Raw genomic sequence first — 24,710 nt, 5'->3', positions numbered from 1 at the left:
CTCATCATAACTTAATCTCTATTTTATTACATGATTTCGCAAAAATGAATACCCTTTTAAAGAGATTTTCGAGAGCCCATTCTTTTGCCCGGCTCACTGGTAGATTAGGTATTAACGTGTGCGTTGAATTCGTGATCAGGCATTATGCAAATCCACCGCATCCAGTTGCCGGGCCCAACTGCAGTCTGGAAAGGCATAATAAACGCAACTAGTGAGCACGGGAACATGTGCGAGTAATACGCGAAGCGAAGCGTAAATGAATTTTTCATCCTTCCATTAAAATTTAAGTGCACATTTTCCGGCGCAGCGCACGAGACGCCGCAGCGCCATTAAGCCAAAGGAAGTTGCCAGCGGAGACGTCCTGCAGATTTCTGGGGGGGGAGGGGGTGCTGGGTTGCATAAGTGGGCGGGGCAGCTGAGTTTATACCATATATGTGGGGTGTGGAAATATTCAGCACAATGTATACAGAGTGTGCTGCACGAAATCTTCTCCCTACAAAAATTAAAGAAATAAAGATGGCATTGCGTTAGTTCCTATGATATTGTAAGTAAATTGGAAAGAGGCTTTCTAAAATCCAAAATTTACAAAAAATCACTTCTTTCCATCTGTCAAATTAAAAAACATTTATTATGAAAGTTTTTTTTACTATATATAATAAAGTTGGCTTGTCAGATTTTGTCCGTATCAATTTTGAATCATGACCGATCTTCAAATTCGGCTCAACCATCAGCAGCGCCAAGTGGCCGACTCGGTGATCATCAGTATGTGTCGCGGTGAATATGGAGCCGCCCTTCAGACAATAGAAACCTCTAATGAGATGGATACTTCGCTTCCTCCTATTCAGGAGAGCATCTTGTGAGGAACCCTGCAGCGCCTGCTAAATCTGGAAGAGGACGACTATCCGCACCTATTTCCGACCTTAAGAAACCAGGCTCTGCTCAAGCAGATGAACCTCAACGGACTGGATGCCAGCATCTTCTACATGACAGACATTCCCACGGTGGTGCTGAGCAAGATCTACAAACAGGCAATGACACTCAGATTCGAGGAGTTTTACAAACGCTTGGAGGAATTGCAGTTGGTGGAACACACGATCATTCAGCATATGGCGACGCTCTATTATCACTGTATGATTCTGAAGAGGCTCCAGAAGAAGATCGACAAATTGGAGGCCATAAATGGGTGCTCTCTGGATATAGGGTTTCTCTATGCAGTGGGCGTAATCTGTTTGTATCTGGAGGGTCACGAAACAACTAAAAAGCTATGAACATAAATAAATAGAAAAGATATTTATAAAGCTTTTGGTATTTCATTTTAATTGTGACAACAAATTTTAATAAAAAGAATTTTAATAAAGTTGCATTATTATTCGGTTAAATCGAAGTTGTAAGGTAGAGCTCTTATTTGTTATAATTCTATAAAATAAGTATTTCTAGAAACCAAAATGAAAGTAATCATTAATGTTAAATATGTCTTTTCTTCCTTGCAGACTACATGCAATCGCTGTGCAAGAACCACTTCCTGCAGCAACTTTATAGGAAGATCGATGGAGCAGTGCTCTGGTCGCAGAATGAGAGGAATCTGGACTGCATCATTACCTTCCAGACGCACTCGGTGCTGCAGCGCTTCATGCTCCGCTTCGACATGTTGCAACTCGACTGCAACGATCACCTGCTGGTCTACGATGGAGCCCACGCCGTTGCCACGCCCAAGGTGAGTTTACAGATTACGTATCCGCCCTGGTGTCTGGTAATTATGCCGACATTGGAAGCTTCCTCGAGCAAAAATAAAACACTCCTGTGAGCGCAATATGTACCCCACATTTTTATTAGCAATACTTCACATTTGCATATGCAAATCGAAGAGGTGAAGTGAATCTGTTCCAGCGCATTTTACACTGACGATAGAGCTTCGTGGGTACACTGAGAACAAATCTCTATAGAATCAGAAAAACATTGAAACTTTAAATATTATAGGATAGATTTGTTAAAAAGAATAGTCTTTTCTAATAATGAACTGCAAATAAGTTGATTATAAAAAGTGTTAGACAACCGAAGCAGCGCATTACACTACTACAGAGGAACTTCATATCCCTAGTCTAAATCAATGCAGGGCTTAAAAGACTATCTCTCAAGACCCCTACTTTTAGAGTTTAAAAGCACCTTTTCCCCAAGTGCATCACAACACCATCAGTTTATTGATTCGCCTGGAAATGGCTAATCACGTGAGTGGGTCGAGCAACGCCGTGTGAACAATTAAATTGTGGTAGCAACGCAGTCAGAGTTTGCTACTCGCTCATGTGGGTATCGGATTGCCGGGATATGGGATGTTGTCGAGGATGGGTAAAGTGCAGGGAGCTGTAATTATGTATGTGCATACGTTCGAGGACAGATATGTGCAGATGGATGTCGGTGCACAGTAGATTGAATTATTACGAAGTGAACTGTGAAACAGGCAATTCAAATTAGAATCACTCATGGCAGCATGATATGTATGCAAATGCGCATATATGCTAAGTGAATTAAGTGATGTTGCTTCTCCATTTTCGTAATCAAATAAAAGTCATCGATACTTTTGCTGCATAGTGTGGCAATCCGATATTCGCTCTCCTCCTCTGTCAATAAAAAAGCACACACCCCCCACAAAAGTATAAATATTTATTTATAGATTTTTGATTCGTTTGTTTAACCATCGGAAACACCGATGTGTTTACATGGGGCGGGTAATGTATATTTAATTTGTCCCAGATGGGAGAAGATACTATCCAGGCCATCAGCGTGCATATTCATATATTTGCATACCTTCATTATGGAATCGTTTGCTAACGTATGTGGGTATAAAAAACTTGAACAGCCTAATATTCATACACTGCGATGGTTTTTGGTGGGTATTGATTAGCATATTATAATCGGTTTATGTTTTTGGTTTAAAAAGAAATGTTTAAATTATGTAAATACGATAGCTAAAGTGAAAACATGTCGTATATCATAACAAATATCTATTTGTTTGGAATCATATATATTTTAGGTACTTTAATTTATTTCAAGTTCTTATTTACTTGCCAAGTTGCACTCAAAGGACATCCTAATTTCTTGTCAAATTCTCCTGAAATTGGCCAGGGAGAACAGAGCCCATTGATGTATTCCCCTATCGATTACATGCCAGATCCCTGGAGCTGCATCCCGGTTAAGTAACGTTTAAGGAATCCGATGTCGCCGCACATCCTTACATATATGCAAATATGCGCTGGCATCACATGTCGATAGTTAAGGCCAATCATTGCTTAGTTTGCGACACTCGAAGGCGGTTGGGTGGATCGGGAGGATTGGGGGACTGGAAGGATTGGGTGGGTGTGGGTTATACGAATCCACTGCAATTTGAGGGCTTGGTGGGTGGGCAGGGGAGGGGCGTGGCAGCCGCAGCCACCACATTATCCAGATCACGTTGATGCCTCTGACATTTTAGGTTCAATCCCTGTGGGGCTTCCGCTCAGCCAACATGGGATGCTGATGCTCCACATACCCGGACACACATGCAGGCATAATTTTGTCGCTGCAACATTTGCAATGATGACAGCCAGCAAGGATGTCGTGTGGCAGGTTGGGAAAGTGGGTGGTTGGGTGGCTGGCAAAGTGGGTTGGAAATGTGGGTGGCTGGCTGCCACTGCGGCTGCAATGCGGCAACAGCTTCTGCTCGTGCTGCTGCTTCTTCTGCTGATAGCTCTGTGATTTTATCAGCAACAATTTCCATTTTTCATTCGCCACACCCCCTTTCCGCCCACTCACTGCATTATTTAATGCGGTCTGCTGGGTGGGTGGAAAAGTGCAGGGGCGGTGGGTGCTTTGTGCAATGTGAGCCAAGGAAAGTGGCCACAAATAGAGCGCGCATAAGCCAAATCCTTTATTTGCCAAAGGAAGCTGCGACAGTGCCACTAAAAAAATATGCATAAAAAATGTTCAACTAGAAAATTAGAAAAATGCCAGCCAAGGCAGCCAAAGCGGCCAAGCCCCCCGCCCCGCTTTCACTCTCTCTCTGTTTTTTCTCCAGGGAAAACCTTGAAAATGTATATGCCAAAGCTGAAAACAAAAATGTTTCAGCCGCTTTCTGTCGCCTCTGTGGCGCGCGACCCAATTTCCCATCTGCTGGTTCTAGATTCTAGGTTCTAGTGGTGGTTCTCGTGGATCTGGGCTACTTGTCCGGAATTCGGAGCCTGGGACACTGTGACACTGGGCCACTGCCAAAGCCCCGTCATTTTCCGGGAAAGAGATTGTGTGCAACTGACATTTGGGTTGGCCAGATTAGCGGGGCAACGTTGAGTCATAACAATCTTAATTTGAATTCTTTTTTCAGTATAATTATCCCTAAGGTATAGATACAACTATTTCACTTTACTGGCTTTTATATTCCCTATTATGAATAATTTTCATTATTACTTGCACTTAAAATATTTGAAAGAAAAAACTGTTTATAAAATAATACAAATTAACCTACGATGTCCTGATATATAGGCATATTACGTATACGCTACGTTAAAGCAGCTTTCATTTTGACGGTTTTTTCGGTTCTCAACGGTATAGTTTTCCTTAAAGTAATACTTTACTAGTTTTATTATTAAGATTTTTTATAAAAAATAATTTTTGTTTTAATGTTAACTCCACATATTTCATGACGATTGTAATACACACAGAAAAAATTCTGACGATCTCATCTGAAAATGTTCTTAAAAATTGAACGACATTTTTGAAGTTAAAAATATTTTTATTTTCCTTGAACCAAGATGAAATAGCGGTGTTTACATTGTATATCTCAACAAAATAACTATTAGTCCAGTAATTACTTATCAAAAAGTTGATAAATAGACTCAATTTAACTTTTCTCTTCTTACCATTTCGTTCTAATACTAAGAACTTTGAAATTAAAATGTACTTACACGGTTTTTAAGAACGAATGTTCTCAATGCAAGAACAATGTACTTGTATAATTCTCTCTGTGTATAATCATCTCTTATTAAAAGAGTACACTATAATAAAATTATGCATATTTCCCAATGACAATCTTTTGTCGGATAAAACACATTGTCTTTTATCTCTGCTTGAACCATTTACATGAGTTCTAAATGATAAGTATATTATTAAAATTTTCACAAAATCAGTGAAGTATTTTTATCTTACGTTAAATGTACTTTATACAACTTTGGGCGTAAATAATAAGTACGCACATTAAATATGTCAAAATTTCCGAAATGAAAGTCAGGTTATAACCCATAACAAAAGCAACATTGAGTCAAAGAGAGATCGTAAATAAAGTAATTTTGCTGGTTTTTGCATTTCCGAAAATAAGAGTCATCTTCGAACATTATTGGCTCCAGAAAGCCACGTCAAAATCGATGGCAACAAAATTAACCTTAATTATGAGGGCTCGGTGCCTGAAACGCCAGTTCGAGTGACAGTTATTATCCAAGGACCAGGACTACAGTACAGTGATTTGGAGCAGGTTCGCCCCTGGAAGAGGACCCATCGTAAATAAGTTAGCAGGCGAATGGAGGTCATAAAAGCGAAAGTATCGTAAAACGGTTCTGCCAAATCAGCGATGCCGATGTCGAGGACCAAAACAAGGGCAACCAGCGAGCTCAACAGGCGCCATCACTCAATGGGCCAGAAATGAGGATGGGATGGGGATTGGGATCTGGATTGGGAATGGTCAGAGGTCGGGGCCACAACCTTAAATCAAACATGGCCAGCACGCACGTACGCCTTCATGGCCAAAACAACGAGAATGGATGAGGCACTGAATCACCAGAATCGCCTCATTTGGCCATTAGAAGGGTGCACTGCCGCCTGTCAAATTAAGACGCACTCATTGACCATCAAAGGCAGTGATTTGTGGCCAGGCGCTGCAGCAATAAATATATTTATTCTATTTTCTGAAGTTAATAGACAACTGTTAATTATCAAAGCAAAATTACATAGAAGCCAAATGGACAAAGCATGCTTAGTCAATATTAACTGAAAGGAATTGAAGTAATAATAATTTGTAGGCTATCTCTGGCTAAGAAAATAAATTTATAATAAAATATTTGATACATTTTATAAATAAATGTATTAGAAATTATTATACATTTCAAATAGTATACTTTCACTGAAAGACATAAGCTCAATGAATTTGATAAAAATATCCTAATAGATAGTCTGCCATAAAGTGTTCTTGGTCAAAAACTCGTTTTCCCATTAGCAAATAGACCACCTAATTATTTATAAACTACGCTGAATTCGCTTTGAACACCCTTCAAGAAATTTGTCCTTCATAGTTGCAAATTTAATAAGCCTGGAAGAGGGTCGTTTACCTGTTCACCTGTCATCTAAATGGTTGCGATAAGCACCTTAGCGGATGTATATTTGTCGAGTGACTTGTTTTGCAGTCCCTCTGTGAATATCTGAAGATGCAGAAGTTGGGAATCAGACGACTTGCGGTATTTGCCGCCTAAGCAGCTTTGTAAGTTCCCCGCCATTTGGAGAGGACAACCAGAAAGATGCGGTGCCGGCCAGGATTTATGAATTTGACTCGGGCTAGAACCACTTTACACTTTACCAAAGCGCCTGCAAAGTGGCAGAAGTATGTAAATTTGCCCCTGGCCACAGCAAAGGCCAAAAAACCGGGAAACGAATACAATTTTACGAATATGTAAATAGTTTTTGACAAAAGAAGTTGTCACTGCATCAAGTTGGGCGGTAGCCGCAAAAATCCAAAATTAAAATTTTCCAGCATACACACACACACGCTGCTGAGAAGCGGCACAAAGCGATGCGGGGGAAAATTTTAGGGGGAGGAATGGGGAAAGCCGAGAAAAGTTTGCATTTTCGGGCTGCAACAAAATTAAAATATGCCACAAAGCGCGGCACGTCGAAGATGCAGGAGCTCACATGAGATGGGAATGGGGATGGGGAGCAGGACGACGGAGGACGGAGGACGGAGGACGATGGAGGACCAATGCCAGGACACGCTGTGTCAAGAAAGGCAGCCACAGCAAAGCCTACAAATGCAGGGGAGTCCGGGGATCCTGGGAGGACGTTGATGAACCCCCAGCGGAACTTTCATGAGCCAAAGCCAACAACATTACAAATTTACACAGCTGCGGGTGGATGAGGAAGTGGGCGGACTGGGACTGAGACTGGGAGTGGGAGTGGCTCCTGGTGATGAACCAGGCGACGTGACGCATACACGTGCCAGGCGGAGGCGAAGGACCTCCGAGGAGGCGGAGACATCATCATCATTTTGCACTTTGCGGCATCGGCGGCGGCGCTGGAAGTGGTGACGATGGATGAGGATGTGGATGTGGATGAGGATGAGGATGAGGTTGTGGATGAGGATGGCGATAACGTGACCAGCCAGCAGACGACAGTGGAAAAAGTTCGCCAAGCCCTGCAATTTAATTGCGGAATCAAATTAAATGGCTTTTGTAGCTCATCAATAAGGCACTGCATTTATTTTGAAATGGCTGAATATGGGAAAAGTTTGTGAATGCTTTGATAGGCAAATATATCAGAACATGCTGGGTAAACTCAGCTTTTCAAACTTTTTACGGAAATACGTAGGAAAAAGTAATGCTCTCCCTATATACATATGTATGTAGGTATAGAGCTTAAATAAATAGTTATACGTATTAACAAAAAGTTAAATGTTTTCTGTTAATAAATTGATGGGTTTGTTTCATACATTTTTCTAAAACTTTTAAAATGAAAATAAAAATCTGCATTCATAAGCAAATCGATCAGAAATAACACTCGTTTTGATATCTTTTTCAACAAGTTTTTGATACAGGCTTTCGAGTATCGTGTTCAAAATTGAGCTGTTGAAATATTATTTTCTCGCTTTTTTCGCTTTTTATCGACTTTGATTTATTTTCATAGACAGAAAAATCGAAAAATACAATTTGCAATATATATTTTACATAATTTAAGAATAAAAATGATACGTGAAAATTTACCTGAGCATATCCTAAGGATATGCTTGGTTAAAAGCTAAGAAATAAAAAGGTTTCATTAAATGTAATTTAATTCTTCCACAATAAGCAGAAATACATATGTTTTTAGTAACAAGAGAAGTACTTTGTTCTTGGAGCAGGGTTCTGCAGTGCGAGACATGCGTATTCATGGGTGTAAATCTGGCTTAATTTCCATTATGCCACCCAGACTGTTGCACACCTGCATGCGGGCCCAAAAGGACAGGTGTCGTGGGAGAGGAATGCGATGCCACTCGAGCACCTGTGCATATGCCCACCTGGCCCTGCTCGTTGTCTGAATGCAGGGCACTTTGCTGGTGCACATGCTGATGCGAAATTAACCACAGAATCAGAGCACTCGATACGTGGCCCGCAGTTTAAGCGGGTTGGCTGCTCTGATTCCCGATGCCAATTCATCGATGGTTTCCGTTTGAAATGCGAAAAGTCGCTACTCAGCACTTTTGCACTGCGGAAAAGCTCCTTTCGTTTCTTCGGCTTACATTCATCAAAGAGAGTTGCGAGATCCCAAGGAATTATGACTTGGGGAGTACTTAAAAATGACATTTTTAATATGCCTTTGAAGTATAGGCACAGAGAGAAATAACTAGATAAGATATGAAGATTATTGTGATGAAATACACTATCATTTCTATCTAGATACGAGGCGTTTCATGTTTACAAGTTCGTTATCTTGATTTTTTATCTAATTTTCTAGTTCGGCGAGTCTTTAACTGTTGTCTCGCTCTTTTTCTATCTTCTATCTTCCTCTATATTTTACTTATATAGTATCATACCTAACTTTATTAAACCTGATGGGATAGGAAATTGCCTAGTTCCGATTTCAGAAATATAAATGCCCCTTGGTATAATTCCTTTTTTCAATTATTCCCGTCCAATTACCAACCCACAAATTAGCCTACTATAATCATAGCCAAATTCCTCTGCCTTTGGCCTGCAATTACTGGGAACGTAAATCATGGCTCCCATTTGCATACGGCGAACGCTCGTTACTGTAATTGATGATAAACCAGCAAATACTAATTTGTGGATACTTTGGTTGCAGATTGACATCTCCTGTCGGAACACAAAGAACACCGTCAACGCGCTCCTGACGCGCACGAACTTTGTGACTCTGAAGTACGTGACCGACGGCTGGGGAACGGATGCGAACGGCTTCAAGTTGGTGATTACGTCGGTGAAGGATCCCAGTAAGTGTGGGCGGAGACGAGTCCGTGCAGATCCCATTACAAGCCAATTTCCAATTTCCCCACAGAGCACACCTGCAAGGACTTCACCTGCGCCACCCGCGAGTTCTGCATCCATCCCGATCTCCTCTGCGACGGCATCAACCACTGCGGCGACAACTCCGACGAATCAGTGCAGAATCTGTGCCAGAGTGAGTACTTTTATTATTTTTATTATTTATTAAACATTTCTTAAGAGGACGTTTAAAACATCAAATAACAACCTCTAAAATATTTTAGAAACCTGCTTCTTGATTTTCAAATGAAATAATATTTCTTCAATTTTAAAAATACATTTCTTTGGTCCCAGAGTTTTATTCCAACATGGTCATACATAAAGTTCAACTAAAGCAATAAATAATAAAAAAATACATCAAATACCTCTTCTTCAAATTTTCAAAGACATTTTGATAAATAATGATTAAATGATTAAAATATATTAAATAAAAAAAGAAAAATACCATTAGAGTTGATTGTAATATTTTTAATGATTTATAATTTAAAAATAAAGATTTTTGAATACCGTCCTACTGTAATATATTGAAGATTTATATTGATTATTTTACTAGCACAAAAGTATCACAGAAGTATTTGAAAGTATAAGAATTATAAATTACCCATTTCAATTTTTCAAATCCCTTTCAGATGAGACGAGCAGCACGGTTTTCGGCATGGACATGACCTGGTTCGTCCTGATTGTCGTGGGCGTCCTGCTCGTCCTGAGCGCGCTCATCGTGGCGGTGGCCATTTGCGTGTGCCGACGCCAGGACGAGAACGCCGCCAACCAGAACACCGCTCTCCAGGGTGAGTCTCAGAGATCCCACACAGACCTGCGATCCATAAAACCATCATCTAACCTGGTGTTTTTCCTCCAGTGCACCACACGGCCGACACGAACGGGTCGTCGAAACATCTGCACTACCACGGCATCAGTGTCGGCGGGACACTGACGCGGGAGCACACCCAACTGCCGACGTCGGGAAACTGGCATCACCCTGCGGGACCATCCGGGTACCACCGCACTCCACACAACTACTTGAAGATGGCCACCAAAGTCCGTCCCATTTGGTGCTTGGCAAATTCCGTCAATTAGGTCAAGATCTTTCGCACAACTCCGCCGGGCTCAGTCAGACGAACATCGCCGGAGCCGGACATCCCAATGCCAACGCCGTCGGCGCTGCGCAAAAGGACGAGTGGTTCGTCTAGGACCAGGCGGAGGCAGCACTGCGGAAGGACCGATTGACTTGAGCACAATAATCTGTACTTTATTAAGTAAATTTATGGATATTTGCAGAGCATTAAATGAAGTGAGTATGATCAGAAATGGTCTTAGTAATTTGAAAAATTGATCTTTTAAATAGTTGTCTTCTGATGATGTTTTGAATGTATGGTTTCAATGGAACAATTAAGATTTTCAATAATAATCCCATTATCTAAAAGAAATTGAAGTTGTAGAATTATTTGATAGTATGATAAATAGAAATATTGGAGATTAACCGATACTCGGATATACCATTTTTAAACCAAGATCAGTAATTTTAAATATCTAAAATTTTTTGAAGATATTCCATTTACTTATTTATAAAACCTATTCTTTCATTGCAGGACTGTAAGACTATATGTAACAACAATTAGTGTGGACATCACCGCGCAGGGTGTATTATACAGAGAATTCTACTCGTACCCAAGCAGAATCTCGAACGCATTGGGCAGAACGTGCCAGTTCTGTCGGATAACCAATGCACTTGTAAATAGTTTATAAATATATAATTTATCATTTAACTGGTTAATACCACAACCTGGCTAAACAAGAACCTTTTACCCCATATCCCCGAATGAAATGAAATGTAATGCAGAAAGGTCCCCCTTTTGATTTTGTGCAAGTATGTTGGCATTTATTTAGAGGAATACGTGTGTTTAGAAAGCAAGCAAGGATTATTGCTCTTCGATTGAACACTTAGTTTGCAGAGCGGGTTGCATTCAATATGCACAGAAAACGATCCCCAAAATTATTGTATAACGAATCAGAGGTAGTCGCAGATTCAGAGTGGTAAAAAACATTTGAAGAAACAATCGTAAGCATTTAACTGAATTGTGAACCGAACAGAAACCGTAAGAAGTATTAAAGCTCAAAAGAATAACCGATAACTGTCATTTAAATATACAACTTCCGAATCTTACAAATTTGAGATAACTGGCAAAGTTGGCCAGGAGGTTTTTACAAAAATTAAGCTGAATTCTAATCGCAAAATGGACACAAGAAGATCAACCAAAACAAGGGATGTACATAAGTAGTCGACAATATACTTACATAAAAAACCAAATCGAAACTTCTAACGCAGCTGTCATCTATACAATTTCACCTACCACTAACCATTGTCCACTTGGAAGTCTGCATTTGCCCCATGATTATCATGATATCATGGGGTGGGGATCACCCAGAGACTCCGATAGAAGCAAACATTTCACCGAGAGACGCATTCCTCATTAAAGAACCGAAAACCAATGCTAAACGGAAATATTCTGAGACATTAAGGACAATACAGTGAAGTCTTTTGCTTTTGATACAACTAAATTGAGAACGTGACGTGGCATGCATTTTAACCTACAGAAGTGTCCGAATACAATTTTCTACAATCAACCAAATGGAATTCTACACAAAATTAAACAACGTATAAATACATAAACAGAGTTGAAACATTTTGCTACAAAATCGAATGATAACGATCATATATATTGACGACGAATTGTGTGAGGAAACATGATAAGTAACTTGAGAAAACCAAACTAAAATGCTTCAAAATGATTGTAGTACTTCCCGCCGTTAATATTTTTTTAATATATCGTACATACTACAGATACAGATGCAAGTCTTAATAATAATACTTATACTAAGAAGCAACAAGTAAGAATTTTCCGCTGCTAAAATTTGTCTTTCAAGATACTTCCATAGGCCCGGTTAGTTTGACTGTTTTGTGGCTTCTCCGTTTGTATTTCCCAGATAATAGCCGAATAAACAACACTACTTGCTCCCCTGCTAAGACAAAAAACAAAGAAAATAAAGTTAAGTGCGAAATTGAACACTAATCGGAGTGGATGGTGTTAGGTATACGTTCAGCCCGATCAATGCGATTAAGTCAAATTAAATTAGTTTTGTACTTAGCAGTAATGGAAACCCGAGAACTAAATTAACTAATCTTCTAGGCATAATTTACGCTGAGAGTATCTATTCATTTAGCCCCTCTTTTGCCCTTCTTTAATTTGTAAAACTACATGCGTCTTATACTATATCATAAATTATAGGAAAATGGTATTATGATAAATTGAATTTTTAACCAAAATTATAAGCAAATTGTATTAGGCGTCAAATTTTAGAAGAGAATGAAAACCTAGAGGCAACAAGCTGAGGGCAACACATTGAATAGATATATGTTATGTGTATGGGCTAAAACCACATTCATACATGGCAACAAATTAATCTTAATTACTTAAAAACGATGATAATAAATGATACTAAATAATAACTGAATAACCACAAAGCTAATTTATGCAATACAGGAATATTGAATACTGAAAATTATGCGTCAATAAAACGTTTAGGCAAGATTGTATTGTAATATCTAATCGTAATTGTACTCGTAATCGCATGCCTACTCCCCACTGGTGAAAATCGGTTAGATCATGTCGTATATGAGTGTAGTTAAAATATACATATTTACCTAAATACAAATCGATCGGAATGGGAACCGCACTGGACGAAAGTCGATCAGGATTAAAGAGGCCTAGAGATCCGTATAGTTTGTAGGCCATTTCGGTCCCCGATTTGTTGTAAACGATAATAGGCAAGTGATGGTGGTGGGGAGAGCTTTTCGTTTCCCAGTGTAAGTGTTACAATGTGTTAAGATTAATTTTTTACCTTCTACAGTCTCTAAATCTCGAAAAGACTTTGCCGCAATTAGTCTAACTCTACTTATTATATGTAAATGTATGGTACATGTGTGTATGTACCTAAATAATAGCGACAGAATATTCCGAAAGTCATTTTAAAGTCTCCTGCTTTACCCACTGAATCATACATAGAGCAAAATTCATACATACTTTAAGTTTGGCAGAAAATCATATACATTTTGTATGGAGTGACTCAAGGGTTCGAACTATGGGCTTAAAAGCTATATAAGTAAAGATTGACTAGGTATACACCCGAAAGAGAGACACGGACAGTAAATCGTAGTGCAAATTATAGACGAAATATTGCCATAGAACCGATGTCGGATCGATACTCCTCTAGGGAGTATACAGAGCATTATTCCCCCGATTAAGTTGTCGCACGCATTCCGAAAAGAGAAAGTCCAAAACTTTTAGAGTTATTGCCTTTGGTTAAAAATAAAAGAAAATAAAAGTACGCATGCCTACCAGCAACAAAAATAATGATGACAACATACTAACCCGAATTGGATGAACAATCCTGAGGGATCGCGTAAAGTAATGCTTAGCTTTGTGTTAAATTGCTGTTGAATATAAATGTACTTGTACAATGATAATAATTACGATGGCATTGAACACACAGAAAACCAGATCATTAACAAAACACCACAAACAATAACAATTCAGAAAACAGAACCCGAATCCAAAAGAAACTAATTATAATAAAATAAAGAATATAAAACGTTACACTGATTATTTTCTTAAACTCTCAACAATTAGGAAAAAGTAAGTATTCCGAAAGAAATTAAAACTGCCAAGCTCTTAAAATACTGGGCTGTTTTGACCAACTTGGAAGATTGATCCCCCAAATAAGCAAATGATAAATGCAGAGTAAACAGGGTTTAAGAAATAATGATAAAAGCAGAGATCGAATCAACAAATATCAACAAAGTCAAATGCTTAGCTTTACAAAATATATTATGTCTGCTGCTTATACTGTGAACTCCTCCGACGAGGATGCCTCTTTGTCGGCGTAGAGGATCATCTGCAGGTTGCGCAACTTCCGCTCCTTCTCCTGCTGGCGTTTGCAATGGATTTGGGCCAGGCAGTTCAGCGAGGATATTACAAAACAGGCGACCATGACAAAGGCGCACAGCTCAAAGGCTCGCACCAGAAGGCCCAGATAGGCCAGGGAATCAGACTTGCCGGTGCCGTGCATCTGCTGCTTGGTGGACCTCAAGAGGTCCTTGATGATCTGCTGCAATGGGGTCCCAAGGTAGGGCACCTGGCCCAGACAGACCACAAACTTATTCACCAGATCTTCGGTCAGAGACGCAATAACAAACAACTGCTGTATGGTGGCTTTGACCAACGCCTTCCCGATCAGGGTGGCTAGGAAGAACTTCCAGAAGGGCACTAGAAAGTGGCCACAAGTAATCCCAGCCAGATCGAACAGTGGATTGGGAACGCTGGCGCAAAACAGAATTCCCAGGAAGCCCACTCTGCGCATTACACGCTCCATGAACAATTTGGCGCGGTCCAAAAGGTTGAGGTCGCCGCTCATTAGCTTGGCTGCCAATATCTTTTCCGCCTCCGCTCCGTCCAACTCCTTGTTGGAGAGCCGGGCTCTTCGGGCCATAAAGTACGGTGGCAACTCGCCAAGGGCCGTACCGATTCCCCAAAGAAGGGCCTCTGGTCGGACCTTCGATAAAATCTCCCAAACATCTGGATGATGGTGCTTGTACGGCTCCTGGGGGCAGACCTTCATGTCCGGATAGGGTGGAGTGGGAAAGTCCAAGGTCTGGCACTCGTAGGCGGCCATTGTTACGGCAGCTATGTGGGGTCCCAGGTAGAGCAGGAAGGTGTGCAGCCCGGTTCCGAAGCCCACGGATGAGAGCACTCCTAGTCCCAGCCAGTAGACAGCGAATCCGAACCTCTGCTGGCAGAAAATCACAAAGTCCTCATGGGGCCCTGGCAAGAGGCAAAACATGCCCAACAGCAGCACTATGCCCATCAACCACAGATTCAGCAGCTTGGCGGTGAAGGATATCAGCAACTGAGCGGCCTCCAAAGTTCCATATTTTAAGGTCTGCACAGGGCGACGCCAAAGAACGAGGGACTCCCATTCCAGCCGCTCTCGAGTTATTTCATCCACGGGATCCGCCTCGCTGGGCAAGGAAGTGCAGGGCGCCAGAATCTCGATGGTGGAAGCCATTGTTGCTCTTGGTGTTTCAACACTTGGCACTGAGCAATATTGTGTTGTAAATCTACGGTCCATGAGATTTTGATAAGATGCTTTACCCATAGCAGCAAAGTCAACTATGATTTTGGTTTACTTTAATAATATGAAATTAGTATTTTAAACTCAGATAGATAATAATTAAACGTAACAATTCTTTCATAACTCTGTCTTTTCGATTTTCGGGCGTTATACGGAAAATCATGTGCCCCTTGAATAATATATGTAATAAGAAAATCTATCATTAATAGGTTAATTAGATGGGGCCCTTGAAACATTAAGAGCATTGTGTTGCCAAAAATTTAGTGGGCCAGGCGGCAATGCTTTGAGTTTTCCCTCGAAATCCTCGTTATTTGTAATTTCCAATAGTTCATCCTCAGCCTGATATTTGAAGGCACTTATACGAGTGATGAAGCTTTCGATTTCCGGTTTCTCCTGGGGACCAACGGCCTCCTCCTTCAAAGTATACACCATTTTGGCACTGCATAAAATAATCAATTAAATTAAAGGGTACATATTCTAGATATCCAAAACTCACATGCTCATAAAGTGTGCTTCCTGCAGTCGCAAATTGTCCACCAGAATCAAGATATGCTGCAACGGCAGAAGACGGTTCCGTCGACGTGTACTGGTCGCCTCCAAACGCCTAATGCGCATATTTTTGACCAGAAGATCGAGCGAGTCTTGAAATATTATTAAGCGCAGCAGCCAGGAGTCCAAAGCTGAGGAGTTCTTATCGATGAGCTTAAGGTGTGCAGTTAGAGCCACTGAAGCCTTCTTCTTAACTTTGGCATCGTTGTACAGGTGCAACTGAATTACCGGAATGCAATGAACGTAGCTTTCAATACGACTCTCCATTAGGACTCCAATAACCTGCTCTATCTCGGAGTTTAAGTAGTTCATCTTGTTTGCACACTAGGACAGAGAAATGTAATTGAAATTCGTATTAAAAATGAACCTTAAGAGCATTAAAATAATTTAATAATATAACAAATGATCTCACCATTTTGTACTGCAACAACACCTTCCATATCTTATTGCTGGGAAATACGATCTGCTCCGTCTTGATTAGTTCACGGAACACGTAGTACATACTGGTTACATAGGTATCCGCAAGCTTAACGCTTTCAGACCCCAATTCTCGGGGTGGTGATGTTAAGATTTCCAAAATCTTGTCATAAGCAGCACAGTCTAGTTTCGAGTATGGCAGCTGACTTATGTGTAATATGAGAATAGAACAAACCATAAACTTGGCTCGCTTCAAGCCCACATTGGCGTTTGACAATTCAGAAACGCAGAAGTCTTGAAGCTGCTGTACCAAAAGGGAAATCCTGAGGCCCATCTCGTCGTCGGAATCCTTAAGATCGTCGTGCAATAAGACTAGAATGGCAGCCAGGCTTTCAGAGCCATAAAGTGCTGAAATGCAAAGAACTTTCTGACTTGTTCTTCCATAAATTAAATCGTATTTTACTTATATTGTCATTTTGGGTCGGCATTTCCAGCACAAATTTGGCCAGAGTCTCGTAAATGTCCACAACATAACGAACGTGTAGCTTGTTGGCCATTAGGAGTCCATGTAGTCGACGAATACTTTTGGCATATGCGTTCAATAGCTCCTGTCTTTCAAGACCCTCCTTCGTGGTGATGTTCAAACGGCCCTGCAGTTCAGATTGCTCATCTCTTAAAGCCCTCGCTGCAGTCGAGTGTATCTGAATGTTTCCTGTTGCATCAACAGAGCGCGAGATATTTGTGTAGAGGCCATAAACCTCAGACTCACTCAGAGTATCGTCGTTTAGATAATTATCAAGAAAGAAAGACTCCAAGTTCAGCAACAACTGCAAAAGAGAGGAATTCAGTTCGAAACATTGAGGTAATATATATGTATAAAAAGACAAATCTCTTACATGAGACTAATACTAGTATAGAACAGGGGAAATTATAAATATTTGCAATGCCTACCTCAGCATCTCTTTCTGCCACGAGCTCAAAATTGATCATACTATAAATATTGTAGAGCACAGGTCGAGTGCCATTTTGATTTGATTGGGCTTTTATGAAATGGGGCCAACAGCGTAGGAATTCATTGACCTGGTCACGAGCCTCCGGCACCGAGGAATACTCCGCCATATGAGTTTCAAAGAGAATGCTTACGGATTGGGCAGCAATGAGACTCAATTCGATCCGAACATTTCGAGCAGTGAGCACAAGAGCGTAAAACTCGAACTCCTTCAGCCCGGGAAAATGTTGAATAAGTGTCTTTAGATAGCGCGTTAGTTCAGTTCGAAACTGCGTATAGGTCTCTTTTTTTCGGGGATTATCGGGATTCTTGATGTAGGTTTCCAGGATGTGCTGTGCTATGTCGCGATCTTCGTATCGGCGCTGAGATAGTTTAATGTAGAGCTCGGCTGATAGTGAGGCAACCACTACTGAAGACACTTGCATTCGCAGGACTAGTTGAAGCAGGACTTCGTAGAAACGCTGTGAAAAGCAATCTACGCTAGCTAGATTGCTATAAAAAAATCGTGTTTTAGAAGGTATGCTGCTTTTTTTCTTAACCTCGTATGAATATTTTTGGTATACTAAATGATAGTATGCATACCTTTGAAGAGTCATCAAATACTTCAGGGTGGCTAACAGCAAGGGTTTGGAATTGCTCTCCTTGAAGGTTCCAAATTGCAGCACTACATATTTCACGTCAATCAGCTCATTGGTAAGATAACGCAGATAACGACTTGAATTTGGATCCGTGCTCTCGGCGAATTGCTTTATCATAGCCTCCAAAAAGACGTATGCATCGATATAGCTACCACTCTCGGACATCTAAAAGGGTAATTTATTGAACGTATATGGTTTACAACATGAGACAATGAGACTTGCCACAACGGTCAGGATACAGTAGACGAAATCTAAGGCAGTTTTTTCGGGGCCGCAGAAAATTTTGTAGTGTTTCTGAAAAATCTTTAACATGGGAGGAACCACTTCACTGCAGGTATCCTGGTAGCTGAAAGAGTTGGATTTATAGATGACTTTTCTATCACTTCTCAGATCAGAAAGATTTAATCTTTTTAACTTTTTGTTATACTTTTGTATTAAACTAAAATCTTTAAAAATATTTATTTTTAAATCGCGATCTATATGGACTTTCCCACCTTTTTTTTCCCAGTTCAATAGGAAAATACAGTTAAATAGTATGACCATAAATCAGTTGCAATATAATGATAGTATCAAACCTTACTCATTTTAGGTAGTACTCCCTTTATACTTACAATACGCCATAGCGAACGTCTTCAGCGAGCAAAAGGCAAATCTCTTTGAGGCCCGGAAAGTCTTCATATTTTGGCGGCAATTTGGTCAGTCCGCACAGAATGCTGAATGCTGTGAAAAGTTTTCGATCGGCAAGGAGCTATACTATATGGAATTTGTATAACCTACACATTCTGGCCAGCGGTTCGCATAGGAATCGATCCACGGCGGTGCTGCCGCTTAGCTGCATGTTGGCGCACATTGCGTTGACCACCTTGATCCACTTCATCACAAGGCGCAGATAGCAGGATAACGGCTGTGTCGCCTCGTCGAACCCGGCGCATGTGTATCCCTTTGAGACGAAATACTCGCCAACTTGGGCCAACATGTACGGCAAAACACCCAGAAACCCATCCAGTCCCTCCATCACATGTGGCACCGGATCGAAGATGTAGTTGGGATTATCATCCCTATACGGATGATCCTGCGTTTGGCTGAAGGCCTGGACGCTGACGGTAAAATTCAGGCCGAGGACCCGGAAGCACTGACCCACAAACTGGTGAGACACCTTGTTGATCCAATTTTGAGGATCTGAGTTCACGGCTTTCAGAAAAGCATAGGCGAATGCCTTGGCTACCGACTGAATTCCACTATTACTAATCGGGAACGCGCAAATATAAACCTGTGTACTTACATGCGTATTACCCACGGTCGACATGGCTGTAACAAAATCCATTTTCAGCGAATAATTCAACAAATTCTAAGGCGACGCCAAGTCTGAATTGAGCGTCCTTTTGTGTTGGGAAACGGTATCAAAAAGGGCAGTGTTGAGAAAAGTTATAAAATGGCTCGATAAGCTCGTTCAACCATTCGATTGTTTTTTGCCGCCCAGAAATATTTGAAAGCAGATCATTAAAGAACGTGACTTAAATACTTGGAAGTGTACAAAACCAATTAATATATTTTAAAGCATACTAAGCATATTTTTTTCATATAAAGAGCTTTACAAACTATAAAAACTATTCATTTTATTTGATTGTTATTTATATACAAATTTAAATTCAAAACAACATTTTTTTACAATTTTTTAATATTTACTCGTTGTTGCTCCTAAAATTATTTTGACAATCTATAGTTTCTAGCGAATTGTTCGCTATTTACATATTTATTGGCAATGCAAGTTTCGTATATACCATCTTTTTGAGCTGCTCTTCTTAAAACGGATATTTATTGACAATGCAAGTTTCGTATATACCATCTTCTTGAGCTCCTCTTCTTAAATCGGATATTGTTATAACCTCTTGCCTTAAAAGTTTTATAGCTAACTTTTTTGGCATATGTCGGGTAATAATGTCCTGGATTGAATGTTGGGTGGTCATCACTTTCCAACCCGAATCGTCTTCTAAATCTAACAGGTTGTAAATTACAGATGACTTATACTCCAGTTCTTGGACAAATTCCCGAATAGTTCCATTTAATGTCGTTAACCTAAGATCCTCCAATAGTTCTCTGAAACACGAGTAGTTTTTAAATCGGTTGATCAGTGCCTTCTTCAATTCCGGCCAGTTTTCCGCCGTTTTATGTTGGACCCGTAAAATTTGATGGATTTGTCTGGAACACCGACTGCACTACTGAAAGTCTCAAACCTAGCTGATTGTTTATTTCAACACTTGTGGTTTACAGAGAGAACTCAAATTTCACGCTGACTGCGCTTTTGTTCTCCTCGGATACTAAAAAACTCCCTTTTTCTTTGTCATTTGAGGAACCATAATGGTAAACAAATGTGCTGATATGGAATATTACATGGCCGATTAGAGTCTGGAGCTTAGTATTGAAATTCCTTATTGTTTAGGATTTATTTAATAATTATTAATTATAATTTAAGACGTATAAAAAGTATAAAATATAAAAATGAGAAGAAATTATCAAAATTATTGAGATTTCCAACACAGTTTATTGAGTAAATTTGCATAAATGTACATTCTGTATTTAGTAAAACAGGGCATATGTTACTAAATGCATATATTTACAGCGATGATGCACGTGTAATACGATCAAGGAGGTCTTAACTTCGAACAACAAAATGCGCTTATAATACAAATTCACATTATAAATATTTTCATGTTCATTAAGTAGGTAATTAAATTAGAAGCTTAGGTAAGGTAAATACAGTGTACTTCGTGGGTGGCCTGATGGGCCATCGAATTCGCAACGACCAAGCCAGAGCAACAACTTATATGATTTGGTGAAAAAGTTCTCCAAAAATGCAAATACTTGAGTGGGCCAACATTTAAAATGCGACTAATCGTTTTCACTCTTGCCCAAGGCAAAATGACACTGGAACAGGTGCTGGAGGCTATCGAATAGCCTGTGAGACAGGCACTTTAGTGAGCCCTCCGTAACAACTATGACCTTAAAGTTAAGCCAGGTCTGGTCAGATCTGATCTTTTTGGTTTGAATGCTAGAATACGTCTTGTACTTGGATTCCCTGGACGTTCCTCTCGCCTGCGCTAGTACTTCTTGAGTTGTTCGTAGGTGATAAAAAATATGATATTCCACGGACCCATCCTCACCCAGGTGGGAATGAATCCTTTGTACAGGGCGGGGAGGCCTTCATTCCTGATTGTCTGCACGGCGCAGTCAAGGCTCCCGCTATACAGCTTTGGTGTGGCTGCCGCCGTGACTACACCGTTCATAGTTATGCTCACGTGTCGCTGGTTCATCAGGCGGGTCTGTAACGCAAATAGTTCAGTTGAGTAAAAGTTAGGCCGGTGGCTAGGCTCTACTTACCCGGATAACATCAATGGGGGTTGAAGCAATGGCACTGCCCAAGCTGGCAATAAAGCTCGAGCTGCAATTTGAGAAAATAAGCCAATAAACCGCACGATCTTCTGAGCTACCCATCACTTACATGAAATGATTCGCAACGTGATCTCCGAAGGCGTTCATCAACTGCAGCTTGCAAAAGTCGTAGACAGGCAGCTCTACGGAGGCGATAACCACGGCGCGCTGAGCAGTCGGACCCACTCCCCGCCAGAGTCCCCGAACGCCTTCGTATTTGTATATCTCGCCGAAGCAGCCGAACAGGCCCTTGTGCTGCCCCCTTCCGTGCACCTGCATCCGCACCTTCAGAACGTCCGTGGGATTGGCGATTGCCGAGGAGATGGCTCCTGCTGCCGCCGCGCACAGAATGTTGCTCCACACCCGCTCGCTGCCGTCCTCGTTTGTCAGCAATCCACGTTCGTTGGCCAGCTTCTTCAGGGTATAGTAGGTTCCAAACTTGATGGTGCCATATGTCGCCTGCCTTAACACCGCTGGCCAAATGCTGAAAAAAATATTAATAAATCTTTAAAATTAGGCTACATCTTTTTGCTACATCTATGCCATTCCTTTAATTTTTTTAAATTGGTAAAAATAATTGTTACAAATTTGTTAGTACTGAAGGTTTAATATAAAACATTGTTTATGTATTAAATTATTTTTAATTTGTTATAAATTTCTGTAAGTGTGCCAATATGATCTTTATTAATTGTACTGTGCCTTGGGATCAATATCAGATACGAAGTCTAATGGATTAGCGGCCGGGCAAAGTTTTCCGACTGATTAAAAGTGCCGCCCCAACAAACGATTTATTTTTGGCCTGCCGTGAGTAAGCATTATCAATAGATGTCTCTTTATACAGTCCTGTTTCAAGAACTTGAACTTTCCACCAGGCATTAAAAAAATATGGTGACTGGAAAATGCATAAAAATGATTAAATTGGAAATGATTGGTAATTTAAATTACGGAAAAGTTTAAATCATTAACGGACTTTTGGAGTTTTGCTTAAATTTTAGTTAAGGGCATACCTATTATAAACAATAATTACTTTCGAACCGAGTTGCCTCCTTTATCTTCCAATTTTTGAGTTTTAGCTAAAGGCAATGAGTCGATTATTCACAGAATATCCACCTTAAGGGGGCTCTACTGTACTTCTTGTCCCTGCACTCATAAAAAGCACCCCAGCGGACGAACACGTGACTGTCACGTTTGGCGCGATAAGAATGGCATGATGAGCCCATGTTTTGACAACGTGCCAACCGGAGATCCCCCAGATTCTTACCCGGAATACAGGGCCCTCAGACCCTCCTCGCGGGAGATTTTCACAAAGGCATCGGTCATGCCGCGATATCGCAGCTGGGAGAACGTTTGGTCGATTTTCTGACCTTGGACTTGGAGGCGCGTCTTCGTAGTGTCGATGGGAAAGGTGCCTGCAATCAATAGATTTGTTTACAAAGATTCGATCGGGGAGATAAGAGCTGCATAGAGCTGACAAATAGTAGACGTCGGTGGGGGGCGTGGCAGCTAGAACCCGCTATTTGTTTACCAAATTCCGCCGTAATTGAGGCAACTCCGCCGTAAACGAAAGGCCGCCAATCCTTGACTTCTCCCATTTCCGGCGCCGCACCTGTTGATGTCCGGAATCGAATCGAATCACGCTGGCCCCTCGAACCGCTCCACTCTCGCCCCTTGTTGCGCAACAAATTAGATAAGCAGGGGGTTTTATAGGGATTCCATGAGTTAATTTCTTTAAGTTACCTTAAGTTTACTGACAGAGACAAAAACAACAACTTTATAGCATAAATGCAGTGTGGTCGTAAACCTTTCCAATCGGAATGTCGAAAAGCATCGCTTTGTTGAATCGCTGCCATCTGCCATCTGGTCACACCATCTGTCGGGAAAATGGGTTTCCCGCCAAATCTTTTATTACAATAACCATTTTACCGGAAAAACTTATCAAAAACCCACGAAAGTTACAGAACAAGATTTAAATTATCAATAATAATAAATACAAACAGGAAATTTATAGGCTGAAAACTTGGATTGTCACTTACCTTATTCTCAATCCATGGTTTGTGGCATGGCTAAAAATAAGATGTTCTTTCTTTTTGAATCGAACAATTTTTCAAAAATAACTTTTAAGTAAAATATTAAGAAAATTTAATAACTTTCTTTCTAAATGATTAATTTTTCATAACTTTTTGTTTTGTTTGTTTTTATTAACAACAAATCATACACATAATTAAGGTAGGCATTTGCCTTTGTTGTCGTTTCTTTAAAACTTAGAACTGGTTTATAATACTTCATCAAAATGCAAATAAAACTCTTTAAAATTAATCAAATTAATTTATGTTTTTATTAAGCAACTTTATATGTTAATTTATTTATTTTATTTAATCATGAAAATAAACAAATTAAAGACATTTTTGTTGTTTGTGGCCCCTGTATCTTGTATATTTTATTCAAAAATATTAATAAAACACAGATAAGAGATTAGTCAACACCACATTTTAATAGTAACGAAGATGGAGCATCAAAACAAATCGTTCAAAAGCCAAATGAAAAGTGGACCAAGAAACTCTGTCGTGCGACGAGCTCGAAAACAAATTAAATTAGCAACTTCGATCTGGGAATTCCTAGTGACCATACCATACCCATACCCATGCCATAGCCCTGGCCCCGTGGTCCATCTGGGGATCCAGTGGTTCAGGTTCTCCGGCGGCGACCTTAGCTGGCATTTCGTATTTGTTTTGTTTGTTTCGCTGTCAAATTCGCATAATTATAGGTTGTTTTCGGCAAACGAAACGAAAATCCACTGGCAGTGTTTACTACGGTTTTTCTATGTTTAATTCACGTCACTTGCGAGAAACCGGATCGTGAAAGTTGGCGGTCGGGGATCCAGTGGGTTAAACCCGAAAAGGGGCAAACAAAGCCAAAAAAGAATTTGCAAAATTTAATCTCTTTATCCCAATCCCATTGTTAGACGCAGGCACAAATGTAATTTAATCGTTTCCCACACTAAGAAAAAAACACTATACTATAATCAAGAACAAACAGTCTTGATATAAGACCGATTTCATGCTTAACAATTTAAGAACGTTCGTACTGGAACGGTTTTAAATTAAGCACAATTCAGATTTAAATAACGATTAAATCTAAAAATTCCCAAAGTTTTGTTCCCAAAGGCGCATAAAATACATGGTGTTAATGCCCGTGACCGTCAAGTCGTAAGTAAGTAAT

At 40.3% G+C, this 24,710-nt stretch overlaps 4 protein-coding genes across 4 annotated transcripts in view; 1 reads left to right on the top strand and 3 right to left on the bottom strand.

Moving 5' to 3' along the window:
* loaf (lost and found) overlaps positions 1–13,915 on the top strand; it is a 40,067-nt gene extending 26,152 nt beyond the window's left edge. Inside the window, exons 3-8 of the mRNA XM_065864065.2 lie at positions 1,491–1,714; positions 9,064–9,208; positions 9,274–9,396; positions 9,890–10,048; positions 10,120–10,551; positions 10,850–13,915. Coding sequence (XP_065720137.2) covers positions 1,491–1,714; positions 9,064–9,208; positions 9,274–9,396; positions 9,890–10,048; positions 10,120–10,337 — 869 coding nt within the window. The 3' untranslated portion in view covers positions 10,338–10,551; positions 10,850–13,915. The remainder of the gene's footprint in view (positions 1–1,490; positions 1,715–9,063; positions 9,209–9,273; positions 9,397–9,889; positions 10,049–10,119; positions 10,552–10,849) is intronic.
* Positions 13,916–14,046: 131 nt separating this feature from the next.
* On the bottom strand, positions 14,047–15,473 carry LOC108010701 (vacuole membrane protein 1). Its single transcript, XM_017075611.4, has one exon. It carries the CDS (start codon positions 15,471–15,473, stop codon positions 14,160–14,162), a length of 1,314 nt encoding a protein of 437 aa, XP_016931100.4. The 3' UTR covers positions 14,047–14,159.
* A 179-nt stretch (positions 15,474–15,652) lies between these two features.
* On the bottom strand, positions 15,653–19,432 carry sunn (sisters unbound). Its single transcript, XM_017075610.4, has 10 exons — positions 19,345–19,432; positions 18,840–19,290; positions 18,674–18,782; positions 18,285–18,408; positions 18,007–18,227; positions 17,367–17,916; positions 16,879–17,242; positions 16,411–16,823; positions 15,946–16,322; positions 15,653–15,888 (listed from the first exon to the last, which is right to left on the bottom strand). The coding sequence occupies exons 1-10, from the start codon at positions 19,384–19,386 to the stop codon at positions 15,660–15,662; spliced, it is 2,880 nt and encodes a 959-aa protein (XP_016931099.4). The 5' UTR covers positions 19,387–19,432; the 3' UTR covers positions 15,653–15,659.
* Positions 19,433–20,581: 1,149 nt separating this feature from the next.
* On the bottom strand, positions 20,582–23,352 carry Bmcp (uncoupling protein Bmcp mitochondrial). Its single transcript, XM_017075607.4, has 6 exons — positions 23,229–23,352; positions 23,017–23,158; positions 22,753–22,900; positions 21,562–21,975; positions 21,441–21,501; positions 20,582–21,382 (listed from the first exon to the last, which is right to left on the bottom strand). Exons 1-6 carry the CDS (start codon positions 23,346–23,348, stop codon positions 21,161–21,163), a joined length of 1,107 nt encoding a protein of 368 aa, XP_016931096.3. The 5' UTR covers positions 23,349–23,352; the 3' UTR covers positions 20,582–21,160.
* Between the last annotated feature and the right edge of the window lie 1,358 nt (positions 23,353–24,710).

This window comes from Drosophila suzukii, chromosome 3, assembly GCF_043229965.1.
Source record: "Drosophila suzukii chromosome 3, CBGP_Dsuzu_IsoJpt1.0, whole genome shotgun sequence".
NCBI classification, from domain to species: Eukaryota; Metazoa; Arthropoda; class Insecta; order Diptera; family Drosophilidae; genus Drosophila; species Drosophila suzukii.
The sequence above is the reverse complement of the archived record's forward strand: the minus strand, read 5'-3'. Positions and strand labels throughout refer to the sequence as shown.

Bases quoted from the DNA above. Each gene is read 5' to 3' on its own strand.
- LOC108010701 (XM_017075611.4), bottom strand. From the start codon at position 15,473: ATGGGTAAAGCATCTTATCAAAATCTCATGGACCGTAGATTTACAACA.
- sunn (XM_017075610.4), bottom strand. From the start codon at position 19,386: ATGGATTTTGTTACAGCCATGTCGACCGTGGGTAATACGCAT. The intron at 16,824-16,878 runs GTAAAATACGAT...TTTGCATTTCAG, and splicing joins GACCCAAAATGACAATATAA to CACTTTATGGCTCTGAAAGC. The intron at 16,323-16,410 runs GTGAGATCATTT...TCTCTGTCCTAG, and splicing joins TGTTGTTGCAGTACAAAATG to TGTGCAAACAAGATGAACTA.
- Bmcp (XM_017075607.4), bottom strand. From the start codon at position 23,348: ATGGCAGATGGCAGCGATTCAACAAAGCGATGCTTTTCGACATTCCGA. The intron at 23,159-23,228 runs GTAACTTAAAGA...TTGCGCAACAAG, and splicing joins TCTCTGTCAGTAAACTTAAG to GGGCGAGAGTGGAGCGGTTC. The intron at 21,502-21,561 runs GTAAGTGATGGG...CTCAAATTGCAG, and splicing joins CACGTTGCGAATCATTTCAT to CTCGAGCTTTATTGCCAGCT.